The sequence below is a fragment of the Cetorhinus maximus genome, chromosome 20 (assembly GCF_964194155.1).
Source record: "Cetorhinus maximus chromosome 20, sCetMax3.hap1.1, whole genome shotgun sequence".
Lineage (NCBI taxonomy): Eukaryota > Metazoa > Chordata > Chondrichthyes > Lamniformes > Cetorhinidae > Cetorhinus > Cetorhinus maximus.
In genome coordinates this window covers 92,459,830-92,487,618 of record NC_135898.1, presented here as the reverse complement: position 1 = coordinate 92,487,618, position 27,789 = coordinate 92,459,830, and the positions used below count along the sequence as shown (strand labels likewise).

Genomic DNA, 27,789 nt, shown 5'->3' with positions numbered 1-27,789 from the left:
TATGGTGCCCCTGCATGTGGAAGTGACGAGGTAACAGTGTGACGGGAAAATTGGAGGTCACCTGCCAGCGAGATGGCATGTTTCCTGCGGCTGCCGAATTAATTGGACGTGAAAGAGATGACACAGCGTGAAAAGCCGCCATTGCGGCTGGCAAATAAAACGCCCTTTTTCCCGCCCACTACCACACTTAGTGCAAATCTGGGATGATTCCGCCCAATGGCAAATCTAGTTCTGATGAAAGGTCACTGGCCTGAAATGTTAACTCTGTTTCTCTCTCCACAGATGCTTCTAGACCTGCTGAGAATTTCCAGCATTCTTTGTTTTTTATTCTCATTTGAAACTTGCCAGCTTGGAGTTTTATTGGGTAAGTGCAAAAATAATTACCTGGACGGTCTCTTCAGGAGCAGGGAAGGCCCGAGCAAGGAACCTCTGGGCCTCCCCTGCCCCAGAATTACCCTCTTAGCTACTGTGAGATAGATGTCCCTTCCACTACGCTTACCTGAGCGCTAGCGGGTATCCAAGGGCCACACAGTTTTCCACAGGGGAAATTCTCTTATAACCCACTTCCCGTCCATTCCAGTGAACTGGCGGAATGCCACTGAGGTCTGCCAGTGAAAGTTGGCCTCACAGTGTCTCAGATGGGCACGAAGCCAACTGATATCAAGGGCTAAAAGCAAAAAACTGCGGATGCTGGAAATCCAAAACAAAAACAAAAAGACCTGGAAAAACTCAGCAGGTCTGGCAGCATCTGTGGAGAGGAACACAGTTAACGTTTCGAGTCCGAATGACCCTTCAACAGAACTAAGTAAAAATAGAAAAGAGGTGAAATATAATCTGGTTTAAGGGTGGAGGGGGGTTAGAGCTGGATAGAGGGCCAGTGATAGGTGGAGATAACCAAAAGATGTCACAGACAAAAGGACAAAGAGGTGTTGAAGGTGGTGATATTATCTAAGGAATGTGCTAATTAAGGGTAGAAAGCAGGACGAGCAAGGTACAGATAGCCCTAGTGGGGGTGGGGTGGGGTGAAGGGATTGAAATAGGCTAAAAGGTAGAGATAAAATAATGGAAATAGGTGGGAAAAGAAAAATCTATATAAATTATTGGGAAAAGAAAGGAGGTGGGGGGGAAATCGGAAAGGGGGTGGGGATGGAGGAGAGAGTTTATGATCTAAAATTGTTGAACCCAATATTCAGTCCGGAAGGCACATTCCTTAGCTAATATCACCACCGTCAACACCTCTTTGTCCTTTTGTCTATGACATCTTTTGGTTATCTCCACCTATCACTGGCCCTCTATCCAGCTCTACCTGTCCCACCCCCACCTTAAACCAGCTTATATTTCACCTCTTTTCTATTTTTACTTAGTTCTGTTGAAAGGTCATTCGGACTCGAAACATTAACTGATATCAAGGATTTCCTTCCGCAAACCTGCTGGTTATTAAAATTATTGTCCACCACTCCCCTCTTATGTGTTTGGGGCTCATAATATTTGTTACAGAGAGGGCATTTTATCTGGCCCCCCCTGTGAAATAGTAAAACCAAAAATCTGTGAACCAAAGGGTTATTAGAAAACAAGGTTCATTTCCAGTTTGACCCATTGAACAAATTCCAGGCCATTTAAAGTGAGGAGGAATCTGAGCAAAAACTAGGCGTTCTCTGACAGGGCAAAAAAAGGCAAACTTCTCTGCAGGTGAATCACCTTAAGCTGTTCTAGTACAACACCTCCTGGTTGGCTCAAGCATAGCAGCAACAACAACCTGCATTTGTGTAGCACCTTTAGCATAGTAAAGCATCCCAATGCACTTCATAAGAGTTTTATCAGAACAAATCTGTCACTGAGCAACATAGGGGGCTATTGGGACAGGGAACACAGGCTTGGTCAAAGCAGTAGGCCTTTTTTTTATTCTTCATTCATGGATGTGGGCTTCGCTGGCTGGGCCAGCATTTAGTGCCCATCCCTAATTGCCCTTGTCCAGAGGGCATTAAAGATTCAACCACATTATTGTGGATCTGGAGTCACATGTAGGTCAGGACAGCAGATTTCCTTCCCTAAAGGACATTAGTGAACCAGATGGGTTTTTACAACAATGGTTTCATGGTCGTTATTAGACTTTTAATTCCAGATTTTTATTGAATTCAAATTCCACCATCTGCCATGGCAGGATTTGAACCAGGGTCTCCAGTACATTACCCTGAGTATCAGGATTGTTAATCCAGTGACAATGCCACTACGCCATCACCTCCAGGGAGGAGTGTCTTAACGGAGGAGAGGGAGAAGCCCTGAAGGAATTCCAGGGCTAATGGCTGAGGCAGCTGAAGGCCCGACTGCCAACAGTGGAGCAATGAAAATTGGAGATGCGCTTGCAGAGTAGGTCACTTGCCTCTCAATAAGCCTTTTTCAGCTCATATCTCAAGGGGAGGATGGTGTGGAGAGCAACCAACTTTCAAAAATACCAATTAGCATCTCAAGGATGGCTGAACTGTAAACAGGGGTGTTGCGTTTCAATGAAGCTCAGTGTTTGAGCTTCCGAATGCCACGTTGGTACATTCCTGAACTATGCAAGGCCAAGGAAGGTTGATTTTTTTTGGGCTGATCGAACTAAGTTAGCAAATCCCAGCTAGGGTGCGGTAGGGATCCTACAATTCAGCTGAGCACCCGGAGGCTAGGGGAGTGAGAAGAAAAACGGCTGGTATTCTTAGCCCTCAGCACAATCCACTGAATTCCACTTGAGGAGATCACGAGTTTTGGCAATGGGTGAAGATGAATTCAGAGTCCACTGTGTTGGTCTATAGCTTGCTATCAAGTAATGGATGATTAGTCAAGTCAGGTACCATGCCTGCCAAACCTTCAAAGAATTCTTCCCAAACAACAGTCACCACAGTGGAAGAGGGGAGGAAAGCATTTTGATTGGGCAGAGGCAAAATTGCCCTTATCGCACTCCAAGCTGCCCTGGGAGCGCAGATGTTTATATAAGGCACAAACATGTTTTGTTTTCCAGCACTAATTCCTCTTGTCCTGCTTCATGCCTTATCAACCAGAAGGGAGCAACGGACTAGTGTCTTGAAGGGCACATAGACAAAAAAATCTCCGAAAAGATCAAAGGAACTGTACCGTATGCTTAGCAATCTTTGAATGCATTCAGTACCTGAAGCCACGATGATGCCAGGTGCTGAGTCCTTGCTGCCTATATTTCCGGAAGTATAGGGATTCTGTGCCACATTCAAGTGTAGATTCAGTGAGCAATACGGCTGCAAACAAAAAAGAAGAGTTGCTTTAAACCAAACTTCAAAGTCGCTTCAGACACAATCATTTACCATGTTACGGACAGAATCTGGAACTTTGAAGAGGTGAGCAACCAGAATTTTCACAGTGCGTCTAAAGAGGGGATACAGTATCCACGATAGCGAGATCCATGAGATTTGATTGATATCAAGTGGGATAGGACTCATACCTCACAATCCTCCCTAATGTATTCTGTTTGCACTACACATTAAAAATTAATTTGACCAAGTTGTAAAGATGATGTGTTTAATGGTGCGCTTTATTCCTTTGTGATTTGGCTCCAGTGTAGTGGGAAGAAGTGTGGAGGTTCATTGTGGTTCTACATTGTTCATGCTTTGAACGTTCACTTCGGATGAATTTTTCAAAGGGAAACCAAGCCTCTGGGACTTAGAATGAGGTGATGGTATCATCGCTTCGAAAACGATGGCATCATTGCCCTCACAGTCAAAGCCCATTGCACATACAGAACTTTTGTTATTGTTCCATGTAGATGAGAAAAAAAAAAATGAGGATATTTTCCATAATTTGCATGTTACAGTGAGAACGTTCTGCTCTTGTCAGCCCTTTGACCCCCATCTTTGAAATTCCCTTTGGAGAAGAGGCAGAGTAAGATTCACCAGAATAGCCCATCACAGAAGATCCCCTAGCACTGAATTAGGAAGTGACTGTGTCTCTCTGATGTCAACTGAAGACAACATTGCCTGAAATACGTTCATAAAAAATGTAGGCTTTATATTTAAATAGTCATTACTGAAAAAAAAAAGGAACTTGCCTTCATACAGGGTCTTTCATGTCCTCAGACATCTTAAAGTGCTTCACAGCCATTGCCTTACTTTTGAAAGTAGTCACTGTTGTTATAGTAACCAGGGCTTTTTTTGCACGCAGCACAGCAATGAACTCTGATCGAGTTACATTCAACACTTTCTGCTCTATTATTAAACAATAACCTGAAACTATCCCAATGAATCAATGCTGTAACTTGCTTTTTTTTGGGGGGGGGAGGGGGGGTGGTTAATACAGTTCCCCAGAAATTCGCATTAATTATTTTTGGCACAGCCATTTTCAAGATGGCAGCCGGTCAATTCTCTCAAATAGGGTAAGTAGCTGAGAGCTATCAAAGACAACTTCCAATCTTGCATTTGTTTTTGTTGTGGGCAGATTGAAAGCAAAATAGTTAGAAAAGAATAATACATATTTCTAAATTGCATGCACATTCCCAATTTATGTCTGGTTGAGTGAAGTTGCCCATTAAAATAGTCTGTTTACACACAGGACCTGTTTACAACTCTGACCTGTGAAAAGAGGGAAGAGTGGGCGGGAGGGAACTGCAGATAGGAATCCGTTTCCCACTAGTCCCAGTGAATGTAACAGCAAGGCCTGATATAAATGTCTTCAACGGGTCTTCCACCTGACAACTGGACAGATTGAGAGGCTGTCTATTGGGCGGGAAAGCAGCTAGAGAGCTGGGGGAAGGTGGGGTGTGGGAACCGGTCAATGCAAGGGGGGGGGGCGACGGTGAGTTGGACATTGCTGGGGCTGAAAAGGACATTGCGAGGGGAAATGAGAGATCCCAGGGGCTGAATGGGACATAGTGATTGGAATAAATGGGACATCATGAGAGGAGAATGGGAGAGTGAATGGGACATCGTGGGGAGAGTGAATGGGACATCACAGGGAGAGAGAATGGGCCATTGTGGGGAGAGAGAATGGGACATTGTGGGGAGAGTGAATGGGACATCGTGGGGAGAGTGAATGGGACATCGTGGGGGAGTGAATGGGTCATCGTGGGGAGAGTGAATGGGACATCGTGGGGAGAGTGAATGGGACATCGTGGGGAGAGTGAATGGGACATCGAGGGGGAGTGAATGGGACATCGTGGGGAGAGTGAATGGGACATCCTGGGGAGAGTGAATGGGACATCGTGGGGGAGTGAATGGGACATCCTGGGGAGAGTGAATGGGACATCCTGGGGAGAGTGAATGGGACATTGTGGGGAGAGTGAATGGGACATCGTGGGGAGAGTGAATGGGACATCGTGGGGAGAGTGAATGGGACATCGTGGGGAGAGTGAATGGGACATCGTGGGGGGAGTGAATGGGACATCCTGGGGAGAGTGAATGGGACATCGTGGGGAGAGTGAATGGGACATCATGGGGGGAATGAATGGGACATCGTGGGGAGAGTGAATGGGACATCGTGGGGGGAGTGAATGGGACATTGTGGGGAGAGTGAATGGGACATCACAGGGAGAGAGAATGGGACATCGTGGGGAGAGTGAATGGGACATCGTGGGGAGAGTGAATGGGACATCGTGGGGAGAGTGAATGGGACATCGTGGGGAGAGTGAATGGGACATCGTGGGGGGAGTGAATGGGACATCGTGGGGAGAGTGAATGGGACATCGTGGGGAGAGTGAATGGGACATCGTGGGGAGAGTGAATGGGACATCGTGGGGGGAGTGAATGGGACATCGTGGGGAGAGTGAATGGGACATCGTGGGTAGAGAGAATGGGACATCGTGGGGGGAGTGAATGGGACATTGTGGGGAGAGTGAATGGGACATCACAGGGAGAGAGAATGGGACATCGTGGAGAGAGTGAATGGGACGTTGAGGTGGTGGGGGTGGGTAGAGTGAATGGGACATCCCGGGGAGAGTGAGTGGGACATCATGGGGATAGTGAATAGGACATTGTGGGGAGAGTGAATGGGACATTGAGGTGGTGGGGGTGGGTAGAGTGAATGGGACATCCCGGGGAGAGTGAGTGGGATCATAAGTCCATAAGACGTAGGAGCAGAGGTAGGCCATTCAGCCCATTGAGTCTGCTCTGCCATTCAATGAGATCATGGCTGATCTGATAATGCTCTACTCCACTTTTCTGCCTTTTCCCCATAACCCTTGATTCCCTTACTGATTAAAAATCTGTCTATCTCAGCCTCAAATATACTTAATAACCCAGCCTCTACAGCCCTTTGTGGTAAAGAATTCCACAGGTTGACTACCCTCTGAGAGAAGAAATTTCTCCTCATCTCTGTTTTAAATGGGCTCCCGCTTATTCTGAGATTATGCCCTCTGGTCCTAGACCTTCCCACAAGGGGAAACAACCTCTCAGCATCTACCCTGTCAAGTCCCCTAAGAATCTTATATGTTTCAATAAGATCACCTCTTATTCTTCTAAACTCCAATGGGTACAGACCCAACCTACTCAACCTCTCCTCATAAGAAAATCTCTCCACACCCGGGATCAGCCTAGTGAACCCTCTACATCGCAGGGAGAGTGAATGAGACATCGTGGGGAGAGTGAATGGGACATCGTGGGGAGAGTGAATGGGACATCGTGGGGAGAGTGAATGGGACATCGTGGGGAGAGTGAATGGGACATCGTGGGGAGAGTGAATGGGACATCGTGGGGAGAGTGAATGGGACATCGTGGGGAGAGTGAATGGGACATCACAGGGAGAGAGAATGGGACATCACAGGGAGAGAGAATGGGACATCACAGGGAGAGAGAATGGGACATCGTGGGGAGAGTGAATGGGACATTGTGGGGGGAGTGAATGGGACATCGTGGGGAGAGTGAATGGGTCATCGTGGGGGGAGTGAATGGGACATCGTGGGGAGAGTGAATGGGACATCATGGGGGGAATGAATGGGACATCGTGGGGGGAGTCAATGGGACATCGTGGGGGGAGTGAATGGGACATCGTGGGGAGAGTGAATGGGACATCACAGGGAGAGAGAATGGGACATCGTGGGGAGAGTGAATGGGACATCGTGGGGAGAGTGAATGGGACATCGTGGGAAGAGTGAATGGGACATCGTGGGGAGAGTGAATGGGACAGCACGGGGAGAGTGAATGGGACATCGTGGGGAGACTGAATGGGACATCACGGAGGGGGAGTGAATGGACATCGTGGGGAGAGTGAATGGGACATCGTGGGGAGAGTGAATGGGACATCGTGGGGAGAGTGAATGGGACATCGTGGGGAGAGTGAATGGGACATCGTGGGGAGAGTGAATGGGTCATTGTGGGGAGAGTGAATGGGACATCGTGGGGAGAGTGAATGGGACATCGCGGGGAGAGTGAATGGGACATTGTGGGGAGAGTGAATGGGACATCGTGGGGAGAGTGAATGGGACGTTGAGGTGGTGGGGGTGGGTAGAGTGAATGGGACATCCCGGGGAGAGTGAGTGGGACATCATGGGGATAGTGAATAGGACAATGTGGGGAGAGTGAATGGGACATTGAGGTGGTGGGGGTGGGTAGTGTGAATGGGACATCCCGGGGAGAGTGAGTGGGATCATAAGTCCATAAGACGTAGGAGCAGAGGTAGGCCATTCAGCCCATTGAGTCTGCTCTGCCATTCAATGAGATCATGGCTGATCTGATAATCCTCAACTCCACTTTTCTGCCTTTTCCCCATAACCCTTGATTCCCTTACTGATTAAAAATCTGTCTATCTCAGCCTTAAATATACTTAATAATCTAGCCTCTACAGCCCTTTGCGGTAAAGAATTCCACAGGTTGACTACCCTCTGAGAGAAGAAATTTCTCCTCATCTCTGTTTTAAATGGGCTCCCGCTTATTCTGAGATTATGCCCTCTGGTCCTAGACCTTCCCACAAGGGGAAACAACCTCTCAGCATCTACCCTGTCAAGCCCCCTAAGAATCTTATATGTTTCAATAAGATCACCTCTTATTCTTCTAAACTCCAATGGGTACAGACCCACCCTACTCAACCTCTCCTCATAAGAAAATCTCTCCACACCCGGGATCAGCCTAGTGAACCCTCTACATCGCAGGGAGAGTGAATGAGACATCATGGGGAGAGTGAATGGGACATCGTGGGGAGAGTGAATGGGACATCGTGGGGAGAGTGAATGGGACATCGTGGGGAGAGTGAATGGGACATCGTGGGGAGAGTGAATGGGACATCGTGGGGAGAGTGAATGGGACATCGTGGGGAGAGTGAATGGGACATCGTGGGGAGAGTGAATGGGACATCGTGGGGAGAGTGAATGGGACATCGTGGGGAGAGTGAATGGGACATCGTGGTGAGAGTGAATGGGACATCACGGGGAGAGTGAATGGGACATCACGGAGGGGGAGTGAATGGGACATCGTGGGGAGAGTGAATGGGACATCGTGGGGAGAGTGAATGGGACATCGTGGGGAGAGTGAATGGGACATCGTGGGGAGAGCGAATGGGACAGCACAGCTGGGGGGGTGGGGGGTGAATGAACAGAAATTTCTAGTTCTAGCCTTGCCTTTTCAGATTGAAGAAGTCTGAATTAAAGAGAGCATTTGTTGAACAGGGGCTACTGGAGTATGTAGGGCATTATTAAAGAGTTATTGGGAAAGGCAATGTACTGAAAAAGTACAGGTTTAGTCAGTGTACAAATCATTTGCTAGGGTATGTGCATTAAAGGGTTAGCTAAGCTATTAAGAATGGTTACTGGGAAAGATAGAATATATTGAAGCTTTGACTGGATAAATGGAGTGCACTGATGAGTCACTGGGGTGGATAAATTGGATTCTATCGTTGCTAGCAGAGAAGTTTTCAATGGTTAATGGGACCAATGGAGTGCAGCAAAAGATAGAGTATATTGCAGGGATACTGAGGTTGAACTAGTGCATTAAAGGATTACTGGGTCAAATTAGAATCCAATGATGAATAAGGATGGGTAGAATGTCCTGTTAGTCTGGAGAAGTTACCAAGGTAATAAGAGGATCTAAAAGATTTCTGCTTGGTACCCAGTTCATCCATCAACTACATTATGAGTCAAAACATGTTGAAGGCCACCAGATAATGGGATGACTGACTGTTGAATTGCAAGCACTTAGACTAGCACATTGCCCCTGTGTACCAAAATGCTGGCTTCGGTCTACGCTCTTTAAGCTTTGCCAAAGGAAATCAACTCATCTCCCTCAAAAGGCAACAAAAACAATTAATAAATCAACATGCCAAACTTTAGCAGATGAAGTGAAATTAAGAAAGAATTATTGGCTTCAGAGTCACTGGAGGCTATTAGGAGATTGTATCAGATTAACCTAGAGTGTATCCTGCTCTAGCTCAAATGTATGCCTGAATGCTTGTCGATCTCAAAGGCATCATTCATCCTGCCACTCAGGGCCAAGGAAAAGATAATTTAACACAATTAAATTCCAGCTTTGAGACTAGAAGTCTCACCTCAATGCTTCTGTTGGTGGGTGAAATCAGTACCATTACACTAAATAGTCGGTTAATGTTGAGTGAGGGGTGAGAATAAAGCTTTGCTAATTATTATTCAAAAAAGTTACAAGAGCAATCAAAATGTCAATAAACATGCAATTAACTTTGACCTGCTCTTTTATTTTACTCGTCTCCCATTGGCTGTAAGACCATATTGACCATCATGCTTAACCTCGCATCATTAGTTTCTTACTTTGTCTACGTTAGCCCAAGACATCAATTTTTAAAAAAAAAGCCTTTTCAAAGAATAACGATCCTAAATAAGATGACGCGTTAAAACTATTTGTGTGAGACGCTTGATATGGCGGCTTACCAGGAGACAGTGAATGTCATTGCCTCGCAAGTCTGTGGTGGGAGCTTCCAGTAGCCGCCAGTCCCGTCCTTTGTTATATGTGATGAAGGTCTTCACCTGTTTTTGTACCTTTTTGTTAGCCAAGAACATTCCCTTTATCCCTGCTACCTAGGAAAAATGGTTACAATTGAAATACCATCAACAGAGATGGGGACTAGCTTTTTAAAAACATCCAAGATATTTACTTTTAAGGTCTACGTGACATTGACTCATCTCCTGCAGCTTTGATAGTCCTTCCTTAATTGAACTAACCTTCTTCAGTGGCCTGTTTGTGACAATTAATTATAAAAGGTTAGGACTATAATTATTTCACAAGATGCCTGGGAATGAGAAGGGCCATTCAGCCCATCTGGCTGGCCAATCTAGAAGGAACATGTATTCATTCACTTCTGTATTCAACTGTTTCTTGAAATGATCCCAGGATTTTTACTTTCACTGCCTTAGCTGCAAGTTCAATCCCACATCTTTCTGTGTGACGAACTCCATGGAATGAGTCCCGATTTTGCTTTTAATTAGATTGAACGTGTGAGCTTTGTTAGTAATATAAATGATCCAGTATGCTGGCAAATCTCCCACACTGCTGCTGGTGGTGAGATAGTACGTCATTCTTTCAAGATGTAACACATTAGTTTGCATTCATCTCTGGTGTGTGAACCTGTGGAGGAGGTTGCCATGTGAGTGGTGAACACTGATTCAGTCTATACTGCAGTATAAGAGAGCACGAAACCTGCCTCTGGCTGGAGATCACTTTGTACGAGAGGTAGGTATCCTGTAATATAACTCAGAGCAGCCATGATCTCCTGCGGTAGGTTCAATTGCCTAAACGGGTCAGAGAGTAATTTTCCAGATTTTCTTTTTGCCCTAATTGGCCTGGGTTTATATTATGGGTTTCCCAGGTTTCCTAGGAAACTGCATGGCTTTGCATGGGTAAAGGCCAAGGCTTCATAGCGTTTGAGGCAGGCTGGAGGGACCAGTTGTTCCTTATCCTCTACAACATTTTATGTACTTCAGTTATGTAGACAGATTGGATAAGTTGGGACTGTTCTCCTTGGAGAGCAGAAGGTTGAGAGGAGATTTGATAGAGGTATACATAATCACGAGGGGTCTGGAGAGCGTAGATGGGAAAAGCTGTTCCCATTGGTGGAAGGATTGAGGACAAGAGGGCACAGATTTAAGGTAATTGACAAAGGAAGCAATGGACACATAAGGAGAAACTTTTTCTCGCAGCGAGTAGTTAAGGTCTGGAACGCACTGCTTGAGATGGTGGCGGAGACAGGTTCAGTCAAGGCATTCAAGAAGAAATTGCATTATTATCTGAAAAGGGTGTGCAGGGTTACGGGGAGAAGGTGAGGGAATGGCACTAGATGAACTGTTCATTCAGAGAGTTGGTGTGGACACAATGAACTAAATGGTCTCCTTCTGTGCAGTAACAATTCTTCTGTGATTCCATGGGCAGAATTTTATGGTCCTCAGGCAGGCGCGCCCGACCCTATCAGACATAAAATAGTGTGCGATGATGTCGGGCGGGTGTCCCGGCGTCATCGCGCACTCCTGTGATATTTTGGTTGGCGGGCACATGCGAGAGTCGGCAGCGAGCCCGCCAACAATTAAGAGACCTATTAAGACCATTAATCAATTAACTAACCACTATTTTTCGCCGCCTGTCCAGCCTTACGGTTGGTAGACGGGTGAATCGGCCAGGCGGCCTTTGGGTTTTTGAGGAGACCTCATCCAAGGGCGGGATGAGGTTTCCGATATAATTTTTTTAAAAATAAAAATGTTTGGGTAGAATTTTTATCATCGACATGTTTAAGCGAGTGGCTCTTATGTGTGGAACTTTTTTCCAGGGTTATAAAATATTTATTTAAGGGTTTAAGATTCTTCATCTCCCTGAGGCAGCTCTCCGCCTTCAGGGAGCTTTCAGTGCGCGCTCCCCTGCGCCCGCGCTGACTTCAGCGCTCACCCTCCTCCCACCCTCACCCCGGCAACGCTGAGCCTTTCTGGCTGTTTATTGGCCGGCCAGCGTGAAATCGCGGGCGGGGGGCCGATCGTGGGCCTTTTCCCGGCCGCTCCTGGGCCTGCCCACGGCGCCCACCCAACGACCTTGAAATCCTGTCCCATATGTTCATAAGGCGAGAAAGCCTAACCCATTGTTAATGAAACATTACATAGATTCACACAGAGAACAGTAAAAGGCTGGCTACATTTTATATTGCACTTTATCTCGTAGGAATAGGAACAGAAACAGAGTAGGACATTTAACCCCTTGAGCTCTTTCCACATTCAATGATCTTCTTGCAAGGTTGCTTTATTTTGTTTTATTTTGGAGTGTGAGGGGTTGGAATTTGGGTTATGCTGTGTCACTGGCCTTCTTTCCTCCATTGAAACATCACTGGATGTAACTAAAAGAGGTGGAACGGGTGTAATTATCTCATCTTCTTCTACCTTCTCTACCTCTTTTGCCTGTATCACATTATCGTGGGAGTCTGGAGAGACAGTTCACATCCTGCTTTGTTAATGAGAAGTTAATCCAGTCAACGTACATGTTGACCCACAGCAACGTGGTTGGCTCTTAAATGCCCCCTGAAATGACCTAGCAAGCTACTCAGTTCTCAAGGGAATTTAGGGATGGGCAATAAATGCTGGCCTAGTCAGTGACACCCACATCCCGTGAACAAATATAAAAAAGAAAAAAGTCAAGCTAGTGACCACAGATCGATCAATCTGACTCCACGTAAAGGCAAGTTTCACTTGGCCATTTGTAAACCAAATATCTGAGCAGAGCGGGCCCAGTCATTTTACTGAAAGGTCCTTGCACAAGAGTTAGGTCCCTCAATGACATATTTCTGGGTGTCTCAGGCATTCTAAATAGAATGTACGGCACAGAAACAATCCAACTGGTCCATGCGGTCTGTGTGCACCAGGTGAGCCTCCTCCCATTCCTCTTCACCTCACCCTATGAGAATAACCTGCTATTCCTCTCTCCCTGTGTTTACCTAGCTGCTCCTTAAATGCATCAAAAACATTGTAAAGCTACAAAGGCTACAATACCACTTATGACAGGACACTCATCATATGCTGACTCCGGAATTTGGGATGGGGTCTGTCATGCAACTGGATGGGCAGGTGAATGTTCGACCTTGATTCGGAGCCTCCCTTTAATTCCTCATGTGGAATCGTGGCTCTAAATGAATCATTGCACTAGAGACTAGAGTAAGTCAGCTCCTGCGGTAGGAAGGAGTGCACTATGGGATCGAGAGGGACAGGGTTAATATGGTTTGGCCCACTCCACTACACACAAACAAAATCCCCAAATATATTTCAACACAGCTACCTGTCTGGAGTTAAAGATTTTGAAGAGATCTCCATACAGATGATACGGTTTAAGTAACCATTGAAGATTTCGAAATGGCTTTCTCTGTTCACAGTCCAAAAAGCAATTGGTTTTAAATCTCCAGGAGAAAATGTTTTGAGGTGTATAATATAGAAGGATGGCTTTCTTTTCCAACAGCACTCAGCTTGGACTTAAATGCTACAATCAAACAACATCATTCACTAAATCCATTATGGTGTTCAGCCACAAACACATTAGTGTACTTCCAAATGGGACAATTTGATCCTTTCCGAGCTAATTTAATCCCTTTCACACACTGAGTGCTGGAATAGTGCACCTAAAGCATCAGCTGGCCATTTGTTATGTAAATGCTCTGGAAAATTCCATTTCATTCATGTCATGTTTCAGTAGGTTAGAAGCCTTCATCTTTAAGAGTACTGTTGAGTACAGACATTACATTACCTCATAAAGGTCAATCATAACATTCCCCTCTGGGCCTCGGCTGCTTTTCACATTCTCCAAAGCAATAGTGAAGTAGGCTCCTCTTACATCGGAGACGTACAGATTGTATGTGTCGTTTTGATTCCATTCTTGCACAGCGGCGAACACTTGGCTATCATCCGTACTGATAATGTGCATATCCTGCCAGGACAACAAAACATTATGCTTAAGTTGCAGTGGTGTTATTTTGAGATTGCCGTCGCCTACCTGATCCTGTAGCAACGCATGAACAGTAAGGGGCGTACATCTCAATCCATTCCATCCAATCAATGCGCCCGGGACTAATTTGTGGCCTGTAATAACTGGGCCGCATTTACCACATGGTTGGGCATGTGTCTAATGTGATTGGCAAGCAAGATTGCAGTATGTGGTTCGAATGGCAGGGGAAGTTGGACAGTGAATATAATGTGAAGTGCGACTGGGGTTTTTTAAAAAATTCATTCATGGGGCTGTGGGTGTGGTTGGCAAAGCTGTGATTTGTTACCCATCCATAACTGCCCTTGAGAAGGCGGTGGTGAGCTACCTCCTTGAACATTGCAGTCCATATAGTGTAAATGCACCCACAGTGCAGTTAGGAAGGGTGTTCCAGGTTTTTGACCCAGCGACGGTGAAAGAACGGCAGAGGTGTACAGCAGGTGCTGACCTGATATTGTTCATACTGCACCCACAGTCAAAGTCAAAATGAACACCCAGCAAACCCCCACCAGTAAGGAACAGAAAACCTCCTTCAGTCGGTAAACATAATTGGCATGGAATTATACACCTGGAGAAAGGTTGGCAGCTGAGTGGCCAACCCCTCCCTAGTACCTCTAGCTCTGTATCAAATAAATATGGTCGATGGGCTTACAGGGAAAGCAGATTGGGGAGATACAGTCAGTCTGCCTAGAAATGAATGGAAACGGATGAAAATAACCTTTCTAGAGACACATATTGTAAACACAACTAATTGTGAAAACGAACACTTCCACTCAAACCTTGACATTTCATGAAAGAGAAATTAATAAGAGTACCTGTATTAGATTGTGACATAATTTTACTTTTTTTTAATGTAGATGATGTTATATCCAGCAGTGAGTTCTCCTGGACAGCATTTCTCCCTCAACTAAAATCACCAAACTCGGGTTCATCGGTCATTTAATGTCGTGCTCGGTTGCCTGCATCATAGTACTCCAAAAGGAGAATGCGTGCGAATCGCTCAGTGATATTTCTGAGCAATGTGAGAAGACGCTATATAATGTCAACTCTTAATATTTAATCCCCTTTTAATATTTTTCAAGTCAGCTACAGTATCAGCAGAACAGGCTTGCTTCCTGGTCTACTTTTCTCCTCTCCTTGCTGAGCTCCTGTTCCTCTCCTCCCCACGATGAGATGAATTCACTCGTTCAGTTGAGACGTAGGCCTGAATTTTGCACACGTTGTGCGGGGCGCGTGGTCAGTGGGCCCCGGAAGTGGCCGCAATTGCCACTTCCGCCTGCAAATGTCAGAAGAAGGCGATTTCACTCTGGCTGGTCAACTCAGGGCCGGGCAGAGTGAAATGCGCCCCCACATTGGGCAAGGGCTGCTGGCAGGGGGTGGGAGCGTGGCAGATGACGAGCCCAATGGGCAGGGGGGAGGGGGTTTAAAACGCCTGAGGCAGTACCCTGAAGGCTGCCAGGAGTTCCAGAGGAGGCACAGGGAGCTGACCAAATCTAAGCGAAGGACATAGCATCGGTACTCGCTCGACAAACCAGGCGGGAGGGCAATGCAGGTGGGCGCCCTGCTCTCCGCTTCTTGGGAAAGTGCCTGTGCAGTCTGGTGGAGGCAGTGAGTGCCAGTTGGGATATTCTGATGCCACAGGATGGCAAGAGGAGAGGCCACCTCACCAAATAAAGAAGGCCTGGGCAGAGGTGGAGGACCGGGGTCAGCGGGCACGACGTGGTGCACCGCAGCTGGATTCAGTGCCAAGAAAGGTTTAATTGATCATCTGCGGTCAGGAAGGATGAGTACTGAGTTGGCAAGGCACGGAGCAGAGAAGTCTTGAAGGGTGGCCATCCTTCATGGCGCTCAGGGGTGTAAGATTCAGAGTAACAGATGGCACATATACTTGTGCCAGCTATGGCCAGGAGGTCAGACCAGCAGGCCAGGGTACACATAAGGGTCAGGTGTGCAAAAATGACGGGCACTTCAATCTGCTTCCCAGGTGGGGTGAGGGGTGGGTGAGAGTGTGGTAGGGTGTTGCAGGCAGTGGGTGGGATAATGAACAGACCTTTGTCCCTACTGAAAAGGGAAGCCATGATGCCGCTGAGCGCACAAGAGCGGCTGGTGGGGTGGCCAACCTGCTCATCCTCAGCAAATGTGAGATGGACGCCCAAGAGCTCGAGTGCGAGTGGACACCAAGGTCATCAGGTCGCGGAGAGGCAGACATCTTGCAGGAAGGTAAGAGTCCAGTGGGCAGATGCGGCCTAGGCAGAGGCTGCAAACAGTGTAGGGTCCTCTCACCTCAAAAGGTAACTTCTTATCAAGAGTCCCCAGTGACCCAGCAATGACGATGCCACCATGATGCTGCTGTCCATAGTCTCACCAGGTCGCCCAGCATTCACACTCAATGTGTAATGATTGATACCATTGACATATTGGCCGGGATTTTCTGTGCTCAATGGCGTCGGGCGTGTTTGGTGGCATGAGCGGAAAAAATGGCGCGATCGGTTTCACGATGGTGTGAAGCCAGTTTGTGACCGTCTACTCAGCCCAGCGATAGCCGGCCGCGTTTCCCACTATCAGACCTGGGGAACCTCACTGTAATACATCTGAATAACATTATTAGGCTAGCCGGCCAGAATCGCCCCCTCCCCCCACTCCGCTGGATCGTCCACCAACGCGTTTTCCTGGTGACGTGTTTCACAAAACCATATATAAGGCGTGCATCTGGCGGGCTGCACTTTGCTCAGGTCTTCAAGGTTTGTTTGCCTGCCCAGCTTCGGTCAGCACTCGCAGTCATCAGCGCCAGGCTTCACAGGCAGCACCACATCACTTTTAGGGGGGCTCATGGGCAGGTCTCTACCTACCAGACCAGCCGTATGTGGATGGCTTTTCAATGTCTGCAGGGCTAGGGTTTGCTTGGCAAAGGGGGCCTCAGGCAAGGGAGAGGCTGCAGGGCGAGGGCTGTAATGGGGAAGGAGGGTATCCCAGGGTGTGTGGGGGGGGCACATGTTGATCTGTGCAAGTGGCCTCAAAATGGGGAGTTGAGGAGGCAGTCTCCAGAGGAGTTGACGCCAGATGGAGATGTGAGGGTATGTGTGAGAGAGTGAGTGGTGATGTCCCTTGAGCTGGCAGTGAGTGAGATGCCAGTGAATGTGTGATGGGTTGTGTGTGTGTGAGTTTAGAGTGATGAGATGGTTGCCATACCCTGGCGGCACAGATGAGATCATTCATTCTCTATCTGCATTGGATGGCCAACCTCTTCTGTGCAGCATTGGCACTGACCACCACTGTCACCATCGCCCAAGCTGGCGTGGTAATGTAGCTGCTCCCCCTGTGGCCAGAGTGGGCATGGAGGACATCATAGCGGCTCTCCATGTGGTCCAAAAGGTGCTTGAGGGCTGCAGTCTTCTTGCCTTTCGGGGCCATGTCTTGTTTGCTGCAGTCCTGTGCTGGAAGCGCTGAGCGCGGCTGTACTTTGAATGTGGTGTTTGGCGTGATGAAATCAGCGAGGTGATGGAGTGGCAGGTGAATGGGAGCCTGCCCAGCATCAAAACGGCGTGTATCCCGGGAGTGCATAATTAACGCGGCAACTTTAGGACAACGCGGCGCGAAAAGCCGCCATTGTGGCCGACGAGTTTTTCCCGCCCGCTACCGCACTTAGTGCAAATCTGGGACGATTCTGCCCATTGTCTTCCTCCCTCCACACAGGACCCTGAGGACCTTCAATTGACACTGGAGGAGGAGCCTCACCCAGATCCACCCGCGTCACACCCTCTCTTGCCAGCAGGCACCAGCTCAGATACAAGCACGTCGGTGGGCTGCAGTTCGTTGGCACAGATGGTTGTGCACTGTCGGGAGGTCACAGCACGCTCACATGAGGAGCTGGCGGAGGCAGAGAGCGTCCAGATGCCAGCTGTTGGAGGACAGCCAGAGCCCAGGACAATGCTCAGTCTAGGGCAGATGATGAGCCTTTGGAGTCGTCCATCAGGCGGCAGATGCTGGGTGACCAGCAGGATGCAATGGGAAGATCTGGCGGAGATCCTTGACGGTCTGCGTGCCTTGTCCTTGAGAAGCTTGAGCAGTGCGTTGACCTGGAGCTCCGAGCACACAGCCTCCTCCATTGAGAGAGAGGTAACTCTCATGAAGAGGCAGCTCCAGGAGGAGAATCAGGGGTTCCTGGTGTCCCGCTCAGACCTGCACTCCCACACGCTGGCTGTGGCCTCAGGAGGTCACTGCCAGTGCGGAGGTTGGATGAGGCAACTAGTCTCTCTGCTGGGTGTCTGTCCATCGATGGTGAGCAGGGGGGTCCAGACGTGCCTCACGCTGTTAGACGAGCTGCTCGTCATCTCTGCGGGCTCTTCTTAGGGTGCTATGGACGGGATCGGCAGCTCCTCTGCCCCCTCTGCCAGTGACCGTGGTATCTTTTAAGGCGTGATGGCTGAGGAGTGCCCAACCAGGTCGCTGGACACATCTTCCAAGGTGGAGCCCACTCAGGCCCCACTGGCCAGAGGACGACCGCCAAGGTCATCAGGGACAACATGATAGCAGAGTCAGCGGACTGCCTCCAATGCCACTGCCAGCAAGAGGTGGGTTGGGGGGCATAAAGAGGTAGAACTCGCAAGCTTAAGTTTAAGACACCATAAGCGCAGGATGGGGTTATAATGGGTGACATTCTTTCATTTCTTCAGTGTTATGTGTGACAGCAGCAACAAAATTATGTTCTGTTCCTCTTTTGCAACTCTGGAAAAGATATAAATCTAGATTTTGTTTCAATGCCCTGAGTGTCCTTCGTGTTTCCCATAGGTGCAGAGCTCATCAGTGCCTTGTGATAGACGGCAGGGGCAGCAAACTTTATTCCAGAGATTGTGAAGTGACATTGGCATCATGGGATTTCCTCCTCAGAAACGTGTGATCAGGAGGTGGCGTCCTTGCCATGTGAGTAAGACCACGTCTCGGCAGACTCGCTGAAGGTGCACTGAATGAAAGCCTCCCTGGTGTCCCTGCATCCCAGAAGGTCCCTTAAGTCTGCCTCTATGTCCTCACCCTGTCCCTGCCTGGGCTCCTCATCAGATCCTTCAGTAGAGTCTTCCTCTGAGGCCTGTGGGCCTCATCGCTATCCTTATCCTCCAGTGGGTCCCCCATTGTCAGTGCCAGATTGTGCAGAGCACAGTGAACAATGACTATAAGTGATACACGGTCTGGATGATATTGCAGTGCACCCCCTTGTTGATCCAGACAGCAGAACCTCATCTTCAACAAGCCAATGGCCCTCTCGACCTTCATCCTTGTGGAGGCATGACTCCTATTGGACCTCTCTTCTGCCTCTGTCCTTGGGTACCAGAGTGGCATCATGATCCACCGTTTCAAGGGCTATCCTCTGTCACCCAGCAACCAACCATCCAACTGAGCTGAAGCCATGAACAACCTTGGCACCTGGGAGTGTCGCAGGATGTATGCATCATGGGAGCTGCTAGGGTACCTTGCACAGACTTAGAGAATCTGGGTCAGGTCGCACACTATCTGCATGTTCATGGAGTGATAACCCTTCCTATTCACGAAGGCACCCGGCTGATCCACTGGCACCTTGATGGCCACATGTGCACAGTCTATAGCACCCTCGACGTGGGGGAACCCAGCAATGGCTGCAAAGCCTCTGGTTCATTCAGCCTGGCTGGCTTGGTCTGTCCGGTAATGAATGAACATGAAGACCGGTCAGATCAGAGCATCAGTGACAAGCTTGACACAACTGTGGACGGCTGATTGGGACACTCCACACGGATTCCCCCACGGACCCCTGGAAAGATCCGGAAGCAAAAAAATTGAGGGCTACTGTGACCTTCGGAGCCACTGACATTGGGTGCCCACCCACACAGTTGGAGGTGATTTTTGGACTAATCATCTGACATATTGATGTCGCAGTGTCCCTAAAGAGACGGAGCCTCCTGCGGCACTGGACCTCAGACATGTTGAGGTGGTTGGACCGCTGCCTGTACACTCTGGTAGCAGGATAGTGGCGTCTTCTACAGTTCCTTCCACCTTGCTCTCCCTGTTGGCCCTGCACCCACTGTGCCATTGCCTATCCTCCCACAGGTCTCTCCCTGGGGTGCTGCCTGTGGACAACTGGCCTCCTCTCCTTCCTGCCCCTCTCTTCCTCCTCAGAAGAGGACCCCCAAGTGGAGTACACAATCCCCATCTGCCCCGTGCATTGAAGGCTACGCTCAGCAGAAATGCCCCAAGAGGGTTGGCAAAACAAAAGAGTCCTCAAAACAAAGCTGACAAAGCAAAAACTTCAGAAGAGATCACAGGAAAATGTCTGAAATCTCAGCAGACAAGCAGCAGCAAACTCTAACCTGAACTCCTAACAACTCACACAGCCAATGCCCCTTGGGTGAGAAAAGTGACTAAATGAGTTGGCCGCCCGCTTGTGGTGCCCGTGCAATGAGCGCAGAATCTCACGGGCAACGTAACATGGACTTCCATTGCCCCCTCAATTGCTTGAAGTGGCAGATTAATTGTCGGTGTGCACGCTTCCGAATCCCACGCCCATCCACCCGCCGATCGGAAAATCGCACGAGTGTGTGACGACGTTGGGATGCGCGCCTGACATCTCCTCACGAGATTTAACACCCTTCCAGGTCGGGCACGCGCCCACGACTAGCCCGTAGAATTCTGGCCAGAGTGAACCGCAGGCTGGGGGAACCCAGCAACTCACTCTTCCTTCAGATAACCTGCTGGATCTCCCTTGCTACGCACATCGATATCTCGCTCTTTCTTCTATCTTTTGCTTCTGTCAAGTTTTATTCTTCCCTCTAGGTTATGCCTTAATGCCATGTCTGGACAATCCTGCTGGAATATTTGATTACTTGCTATGCAGTCAGCATTTCCCACTATTTTAACACATTTATGTCATTCCTGTTTAATATTTAAAACGGAATTTCAGGAAGAGCGTCATGAGCAGAAGCACAAAATCACTTTGATGCTCTGATGAAGGGATGGTGGGTTATTTTTGAATGGCTCGGTTCAGTTGACACAAAGAGTCTTCCTCAGCTCTACCCATCTTGTACTCCTGGCTGGAAAGAGTCGACTTAAATTCATGTACATTAGGTACCCAGTCTTTCCTGTATAATTTTTAAATTATTTGTTCATGGGATGTGGGCATCTCTTTGCCAGCATTTATTGGCCATTCCTATTTGCCCTTCAGAAGGTGGTGGTGAGCTGCCTTCTTGAACCACTGCAGTCCCTATGGTGTAGGTACACCCACAGTGCTGTTAGGGAGGGAGTTCCAGAATTTTGAACCAGAGACAGTGAAGGAACGGCGATATATTTCCAAGTCAGGATGATGAGTGGCTTGGAGGGGAACTTCCAAGTGGTGTTGTTCCCATGTGTCTGCTGCCCTTGTCCTTCTAGATGGTAGTGGTCGGGGGTTTGGAAGGTGTTGTCTAAGGAGCCTTGGTGAATTCCTGCAGTGAATCTTGTAGATGGTACACACTGCTGCTACTGTGCGTCGGAGGTGGAGGGAGTGAATGTTTGTGGACGGGGTGTCAATTGAGTGGGCTGCTTTGTCCTGGATGATGTCAATCTTCTTGAGTGTTGTTGGAGCTGCACTCATCCAGGCAAGTGGGGAGTATTCCATCACACTCCTGACTTGTGCCTTGTAGATGGTGGACAGGCTTTGGGGGAGTCAGGAGGTGAGTTACTTGCTGCAGGATTCCAAACTCTGACCTGCTCCTGTAGCCACAGGTTTATATGGCTGGTCCAGTTCAGTTTATGTTTATTTACAGTTAATGTGGCGGGACTGGTAAGATACAGCGTGAGAAGCCGCCAATGCGGCTGGTGGGTCAAACGTCCTTTTCCCGCCCACTACCGCACTTAGTGCAAATCTGGGCTCATTCCGCCCAGAGACACTGCCTCATGCAGGGGGCAGAGGGCAACTAAGCGAATTCAATGGGCAGAATATTGCGTTCGTTGGGCGGGTGTGCGCCCGGCCCAATCGAGTGTGAACTGACGTGCACTGAAGCCAGGCGAGCGTCATCGCGCGATATATCGGTCGGCGGGCGCGCGTGGGAGTCAGCAGCGCGCCTGCCGAACATTAAGCAGCCCATTCAGGCCCTTAAACAACTAATTGATCGAAATTTTTCGCTACCCGTCCAACCGTTCGGGTTGGCGGGCGGGCGGGCGAAAAGGCCAAGCGGCCTTTGCATTTTTGGCGAAACCACATCCACAGGCGGGACGAGGTTTCGTCCAGTGATTTAAAACAAAATAAATACTTTTTGCGCTGATCTCTACCATGTCCCTGCTCAGGTGACAGAGTCGCGTGAGGAGATGTGTTTTTTTAACATTTTAAAATTTTTATTGTTTATTTGGAAAATCTTCAGGGCGTTTACTGCGCACACTCGTGTGCACATGCGCAAACTTCCACCCTCGCCCTCCTCATCCGCCACCCCCCCCCACCCCACCCAGGCAGCGCTGAGCGCTGCAGCGCACGGTTGACGCTGACTGGCCATTAGTTGGGAAGCCAGCGTGAAATTGCGGGTCGCGGTCTGATTCGCTGTCGTTCCCGTTCCCGCTCCCGTTCCCGCTCCCGCTCGCCCTCGCCGAGCCTGCCCGATGGCCAGAAAACCCTGGCCAATGTATTCTCTTCCCGCCCTCTCTCCTCCACTTTTTCTCTCTTTCTCTACCTTTTCTTTCTTTTTGTGGTTCAGAGGGTGTGAGATTTAAGGAGGGTTTCCTCTTGTAGTCTGTTGGTAGTACAGAACTTGAATATTGCTGAAAAAAGAGACATACCATCAAAACCTTTCATCTTGCACTCATCTGGACAGATTCGCAAGAATATCAAATTTTACAAAGCTGTTTCCTGGGGCATTCCCCATGGCAACACCCCTGCCAATCAGAGTCCACTTGCCAACCAATCAGCACTCGCTTCTCATGCAATTTGTCGTTCTCTTTGAAATTTGGTATTCTTGTGTTACGACCGGGATGCAGTTGGTCTCACCCCACCTCTCCGCAGGTCGCACCATTCGTGTAAATGTTTAACTTACTCACCAAAATGACCAATTATTTACCTTCACTACTGTTAGACCTGAATAAAAGAAACTTTAACTAGGCTTCTGTAAATAAACTCAGCATGATGGATTTATAATAAACAAAACTTCTTCTGTTGCAAGAACTAGTTAACACACAATTGTAATCTGGACGTATAACTATCCATCTCTTTAAAACACGCCCCCCCAGTGCGTATACACACACACACACGCACGCGTGCATACACACATACACACATGCATGCACACACAGACACACACACGCGCACGCATACACGCACAGACACACATGTGCGCGCGCACACACACACACACAAAGGACAACAAGTAGGGTCTCTGCAGAGATGGGCTTTGGAGAATGGACTTTAGCAAAAAGAAAGGATCACGTTTGCAGGGTTTCGGCACTGTCAATCTGGAGCTCGCTCGAGTGATGACAGTTCACTGGTCTCACCATCGGAGCTTTGGTGTGGAGGAGAATATAGAGCTGGATCAATTCTTCTTGTCTCAGCTTTTTGGGTTTCCAAATGCAGACAGGTTATGCTCAGATAACGATCCCCTGGCTGCAGATTGATAACCACGCGTGGAATTTCAGGCAAGACAGGGAGAGAGCGAGTTAGGGCAGCCTTCCTTCTTGGCTTATTCTCCATACCGAGTTCAAAAACAACAGGTTCAAAACTTAAAGCTCCTCTGTTAGGTGATTTCCAGTAAACCACAAGGCTGTTGCCTTTAAACCAGTTTTTTTCCCCCACAACAATTAAAATTACAGTTTAAAATTATTACAAAATAATTACAGTTTAAGCAAACAACTCTCCTGCTTTTAGGGCCATGCTGATCAGGTATCTGACATCGTGTGATTTCCTAGAAACGGCATGCTTGTTGAAAGTCCGAGGTGAACTTATGACCCTCTTTAAAAAAATACAAGTGTCCAAATAATACAATGGTCTTTCCATTTTAAAAGAAAATATAGTTTTTAACACTTGTGAATCTGTCCTGATGAGTGCAAGAAGAAAAGTTTCGATGGTATGTCTCTTTTTTCAGCAAGACTCATGTTTCCTCTTGTCTTACTACCACACGAAAGAGAAAGAACAAAAAACAAGAGACAGCCATGGTGGCAATGATATCACCTTATCATATTGGCAGCTAAACCCTTCCATTACTACTAAAAGGCACATAGATTTAATGGTGGATTTTCACTTCTGCTGTGTATACTGGGATTGTTCAGCCTGCAGAGTGAATTCTCTTTTGCTCTCTTAAGAGAAATGCGTAATCTATACATGGCGAGTAGGAGAATCTTCAATCTGGTGTGAGAGTCTTATTGAATGCAGGACAGTTGGCAGGCTTGGATGGTCGAATGCTGGAAACCAGGGAGGACAAGTGATCCTGGTGTTGGAAATCATGAGGAGATGAATGCACTAAATCTGGTACCAGATTTGAGGGCCCAATCTCTAACTGTAGATCACAAGGAGGAAGGCCATTTAATAGGAAAAGAATTGATTCAGGTTTACTGTAAAGTCTCAGGCTCTGGTTAATTAAGTGCCCCAGGAACACTGTGTATGTATCGCCCTGGCACTCACGCTGGCAGGACACCTGCTGCCAATACTTGAGAGGCTGGGGAAGAGGCCACGAGGAGCAATCCTTCTGTGGTGACACGGTACATCTCCAGTGGCCTTTGTCCTCGCACAAATGACACCCCCCCTACACCGCACTGATGATAACAGAAGTGTGGGTGGTGTCAGGCCGCTGTTTAAAAGATGAAAATAATTCACCCTCCCTGATCTTCAGGGTTCAGCTGCTACACCCCCATGTAGGCTCCGATCCTGTGGGTTTTGATAAGAAAACTTGCACTTACCCAGCACCTTTCATGTCCTCAGGTCAGCGCTTTACAGCCAACGAAGTATTTTTGAAATGTAGTCACTCTTGTAATGTAGGAAACTGAGTAGCTAATACGTGGACAGCAAGCTCCTACAAACAACCATGTGATAATGACGAGATGATCTGCTTTTATTGATGTTGTTTGAGGGATACAAATATCCAGGGCACCGGGGATAACTCCCTTGCTGTGCATTGAGATGGTGCCGTGGGATTGTTTAGATTGAGGTGGAAGGGCAGATGGGACCTTGGTTTAACATCTCATCCAAAAGACAGCACCTCACTCAGTACCACACAGAAGCGTCAGACTGGATTGAACACTCAACTCTCTGGAGTAGGGCTTGAACCCACAGCTTTCCCAACTCAGAAGCAAGGGTGCTACCACTGAGCCATGGTTACTGGCAAGGTCTACCTGATAAGACAAGGCATTCTTACATCAATGTCTTGCCAGGTTCAGAATGAGAGCTGAGAAACTGGAAATCCCTGTTTAGAGAGGAGGCCCCTCTGTTGTACCTCTGATGTCCTGCAGGGGTCGATAGAAGCTCCGCCGCCCCCCCCACAAGACCATCCAGGGACTCCATGGCTGGGACCCGGCCCATTAAGTTCTGGGCTGGTCTAGTGGACTCCTGTCAATAGCTGACAACGTTTCATTCATAAGATCATTGATCAAAATAAGAGCTTCCGAGTGACAGGCAGGCTTGTGTACTGAGCCTCTGGCTAGTGAGGAGGCTGTGTTTACAGACAAGGAGACTTGAGCTCATAAATGAAAAAGATATGTGAAAGGTGCTCTGTCTTTAACTCCTGACACCCCTAGCCATACCACTCAAATGTATTTTGCCTCCTGCTAATTCCCTTGCCAATAAAGAGAGACGCATAAAACACCCTCATCATAAAGCAGTTGTGACGATGTACCATGCAGTATGGGAAAAGGCTTACTGTGTTCTAAAGGATGTCAAGATTCTCTTTCTTTTTACCTTGGGCAGGGAGTATTTGGGGAGTTTCATCTGCGCGAAGCTCTCTCTTCGATATGACACATAGTAAGTCACCCGTCCACCAGTTGTCACCTGGGTTGTGAAGCAGAAGAAAACGTTGCACATTTGCTTTGGACTGGAGAAAAGTAGCAGAAATTGGTTATGGGCAGTAAACATTTTATAGAGAGCAAACACACAAGAAAGATCAATCAAGTGTTTTGACACGACCCTCAGTGGGTGATAAAGACAAACAACCACTTTCGTGTTATCACCAAAGCCACTTGGCAATTTTTTTTTTGGCAACATACAGACGACAGAAGTAACTTCCTCTTCTCCTGCAAGTGAGACTTCCCCATTGATGGGGCATGCCCCGGACTCACCTCCGTAGTTGCAGGGTGGCTGTGAGGTACAGTTAAATACAGGGCTGGTACAATAGCAGGAAAAAAGTATTGAACAGGGCAAAGTGACCCTAATGCTCAACTAAATTTCAAAACTCTGGCTTAGGGAAGCTATTAATAAATTCTGTTAATATATCAATATTGGCTACCCCTGAATCTCGAATGGCTTTACAAAATTGGCAGCATTTCCAATAAATGATAAACGTTTAAATTCCATTATATAATTGGCAGTCATCATTTAATTATTATTTATAGCTACTCATTACATTGGAAGTGGACCTAAAGCAAGCTGACAGTGATTCAGAGAAAATGCTGGCTAATTTATTTAATAACATGCATTGAAGATACATAATGGGGGAATATGAAGAAACCACTAAAACCAAGCAAGATGGCTCTGGTCATATAAAAATCCTTTGACAGCTTTGCCTATGTTCCCTAACTCTTGGCTTTCTGCAAAGGCATCTGTCCTGTCTTGCTTTCAATTCATGCTCTGCTACCTCTCTGTATTTTCTCATACCTGGCTGTTCACTTAATTATCACGATCCGGTATAATAGATGGTTGTACAAAACAGCAACAATGATAAGTGGATTATGCAGCTCTTCTTTGGCTGCTCCAATTAACCATGCTGCATCGTTGGAAGTCACGTCGTCTTCTCTTGCCTGTGCCCCATGCTGCCCCGGTGCTTTCTTTCTCCTTTTGACATTGACAGGCGGGACCTAATTCGGCATGCTTGTCAAGTGAACAAACAAGGAAATAGATCTTCCTGTTTATCATAATTAACCTGCCTTTCTCAGCCACTTGCCAATCAAACCAGAGAGAAGAATGTTTCTTCCCTGTAATCAGCAGAGATTTATTAGCACATCCAAGTAATCATAAAAGGAATCTGTTTAAAAATCAAGTACATGAATATCTTTGAGGTGTGAAAGAGTTTTTCTTTGTACTTGTTTTTTTCTTCCTTTTTGACAGAACGCATAGTTCATTTTGCTGCTCTAAACTGTATTAGGAAGACTGAAGACTACTGGGCTAATTTTGAGTCACTCCACTTGGTTGGAATGGAGAAATTAGAGGCTCCATGTCTAACTTCATTCCTGCTGATCTCTGATTTTAATGCTGCTGCAAAAAGCTTGGTTTTACCTTTTATGTTGAATAATTCTTGTACCCCCAGCCCGCAACTCTTCAGAAAGACCCAGGTTGGTCCTAAGCTTCTATACTGCTGCTTCATCCGGAGAGACTGTCTTACCCATTCCTGGAGAAGTGGAAGTGTCATCTGTTGGACTTGGGCAATCGCCCCCTTACCTCTAGTTCAAAACCTTTTCTCCCTCAGTTATACTGTTTCACGTCTATTTTATAAATACTCTTGATTTGTGCTCCCTGAACTTCTTGTTCCTTCTAAGCTGCCAATAAGACAGCCAAAATGGTCCTCAACCTTCTGTGATGTGTTGAAATTAAGCTTTGACAAGACTCTCAGCATAATTGAGGCCTACTCAAGAATTGCATTGGAGAGGCCTTGGGTAACGAGCCCTGTTCACAGTGAGCCAAGAATTGTCCTCATAGAGATTTATTCATTCTTTCCTGGGGCCAGAATATTTAGCCTATGTAGATAAAAGTTAATGTGATGCAACATTTCTA

The 27,789-nt window shown here is 47.5% G+C and overlaps 1 protein-coding gene across 1 annotated transcript in view; it reads right to left on the bottom strand.

Annotated features, from left to right (window-relative positions):
- Window positions 1–27,789, bottom strand: part of LOC144694615 (VPS10 domain-containing receptor SorCS1-like) — a 776,365-nt gene that overhangs the window by 158,262 nt on the left and 590,314 nt on the right. Inside the window, exons 8-11 of the mRNA XM_078565215.1 lie at window positions 25,765–25,854; window positions 13,662–13,841; window positions 9,827–9,973; window positions 3,146–3,248 (exon numbers count right to left, since the gene is read on the bottom strand). Of these exons, the coding sequence (XP_078421341.1) occupies window positions 3,146–3,248; window positions 9,827–9,973; window positions 13,662–13,841; window positions 25,765–25,854 (520 nt within the window). The remainder of the gene's footprint in view (window positions 1–3,145; window positions 3,249–9,826; window positions 9,974–13,661; window positions 13,842–25,764; window positions 25,855–27,789) is intronic.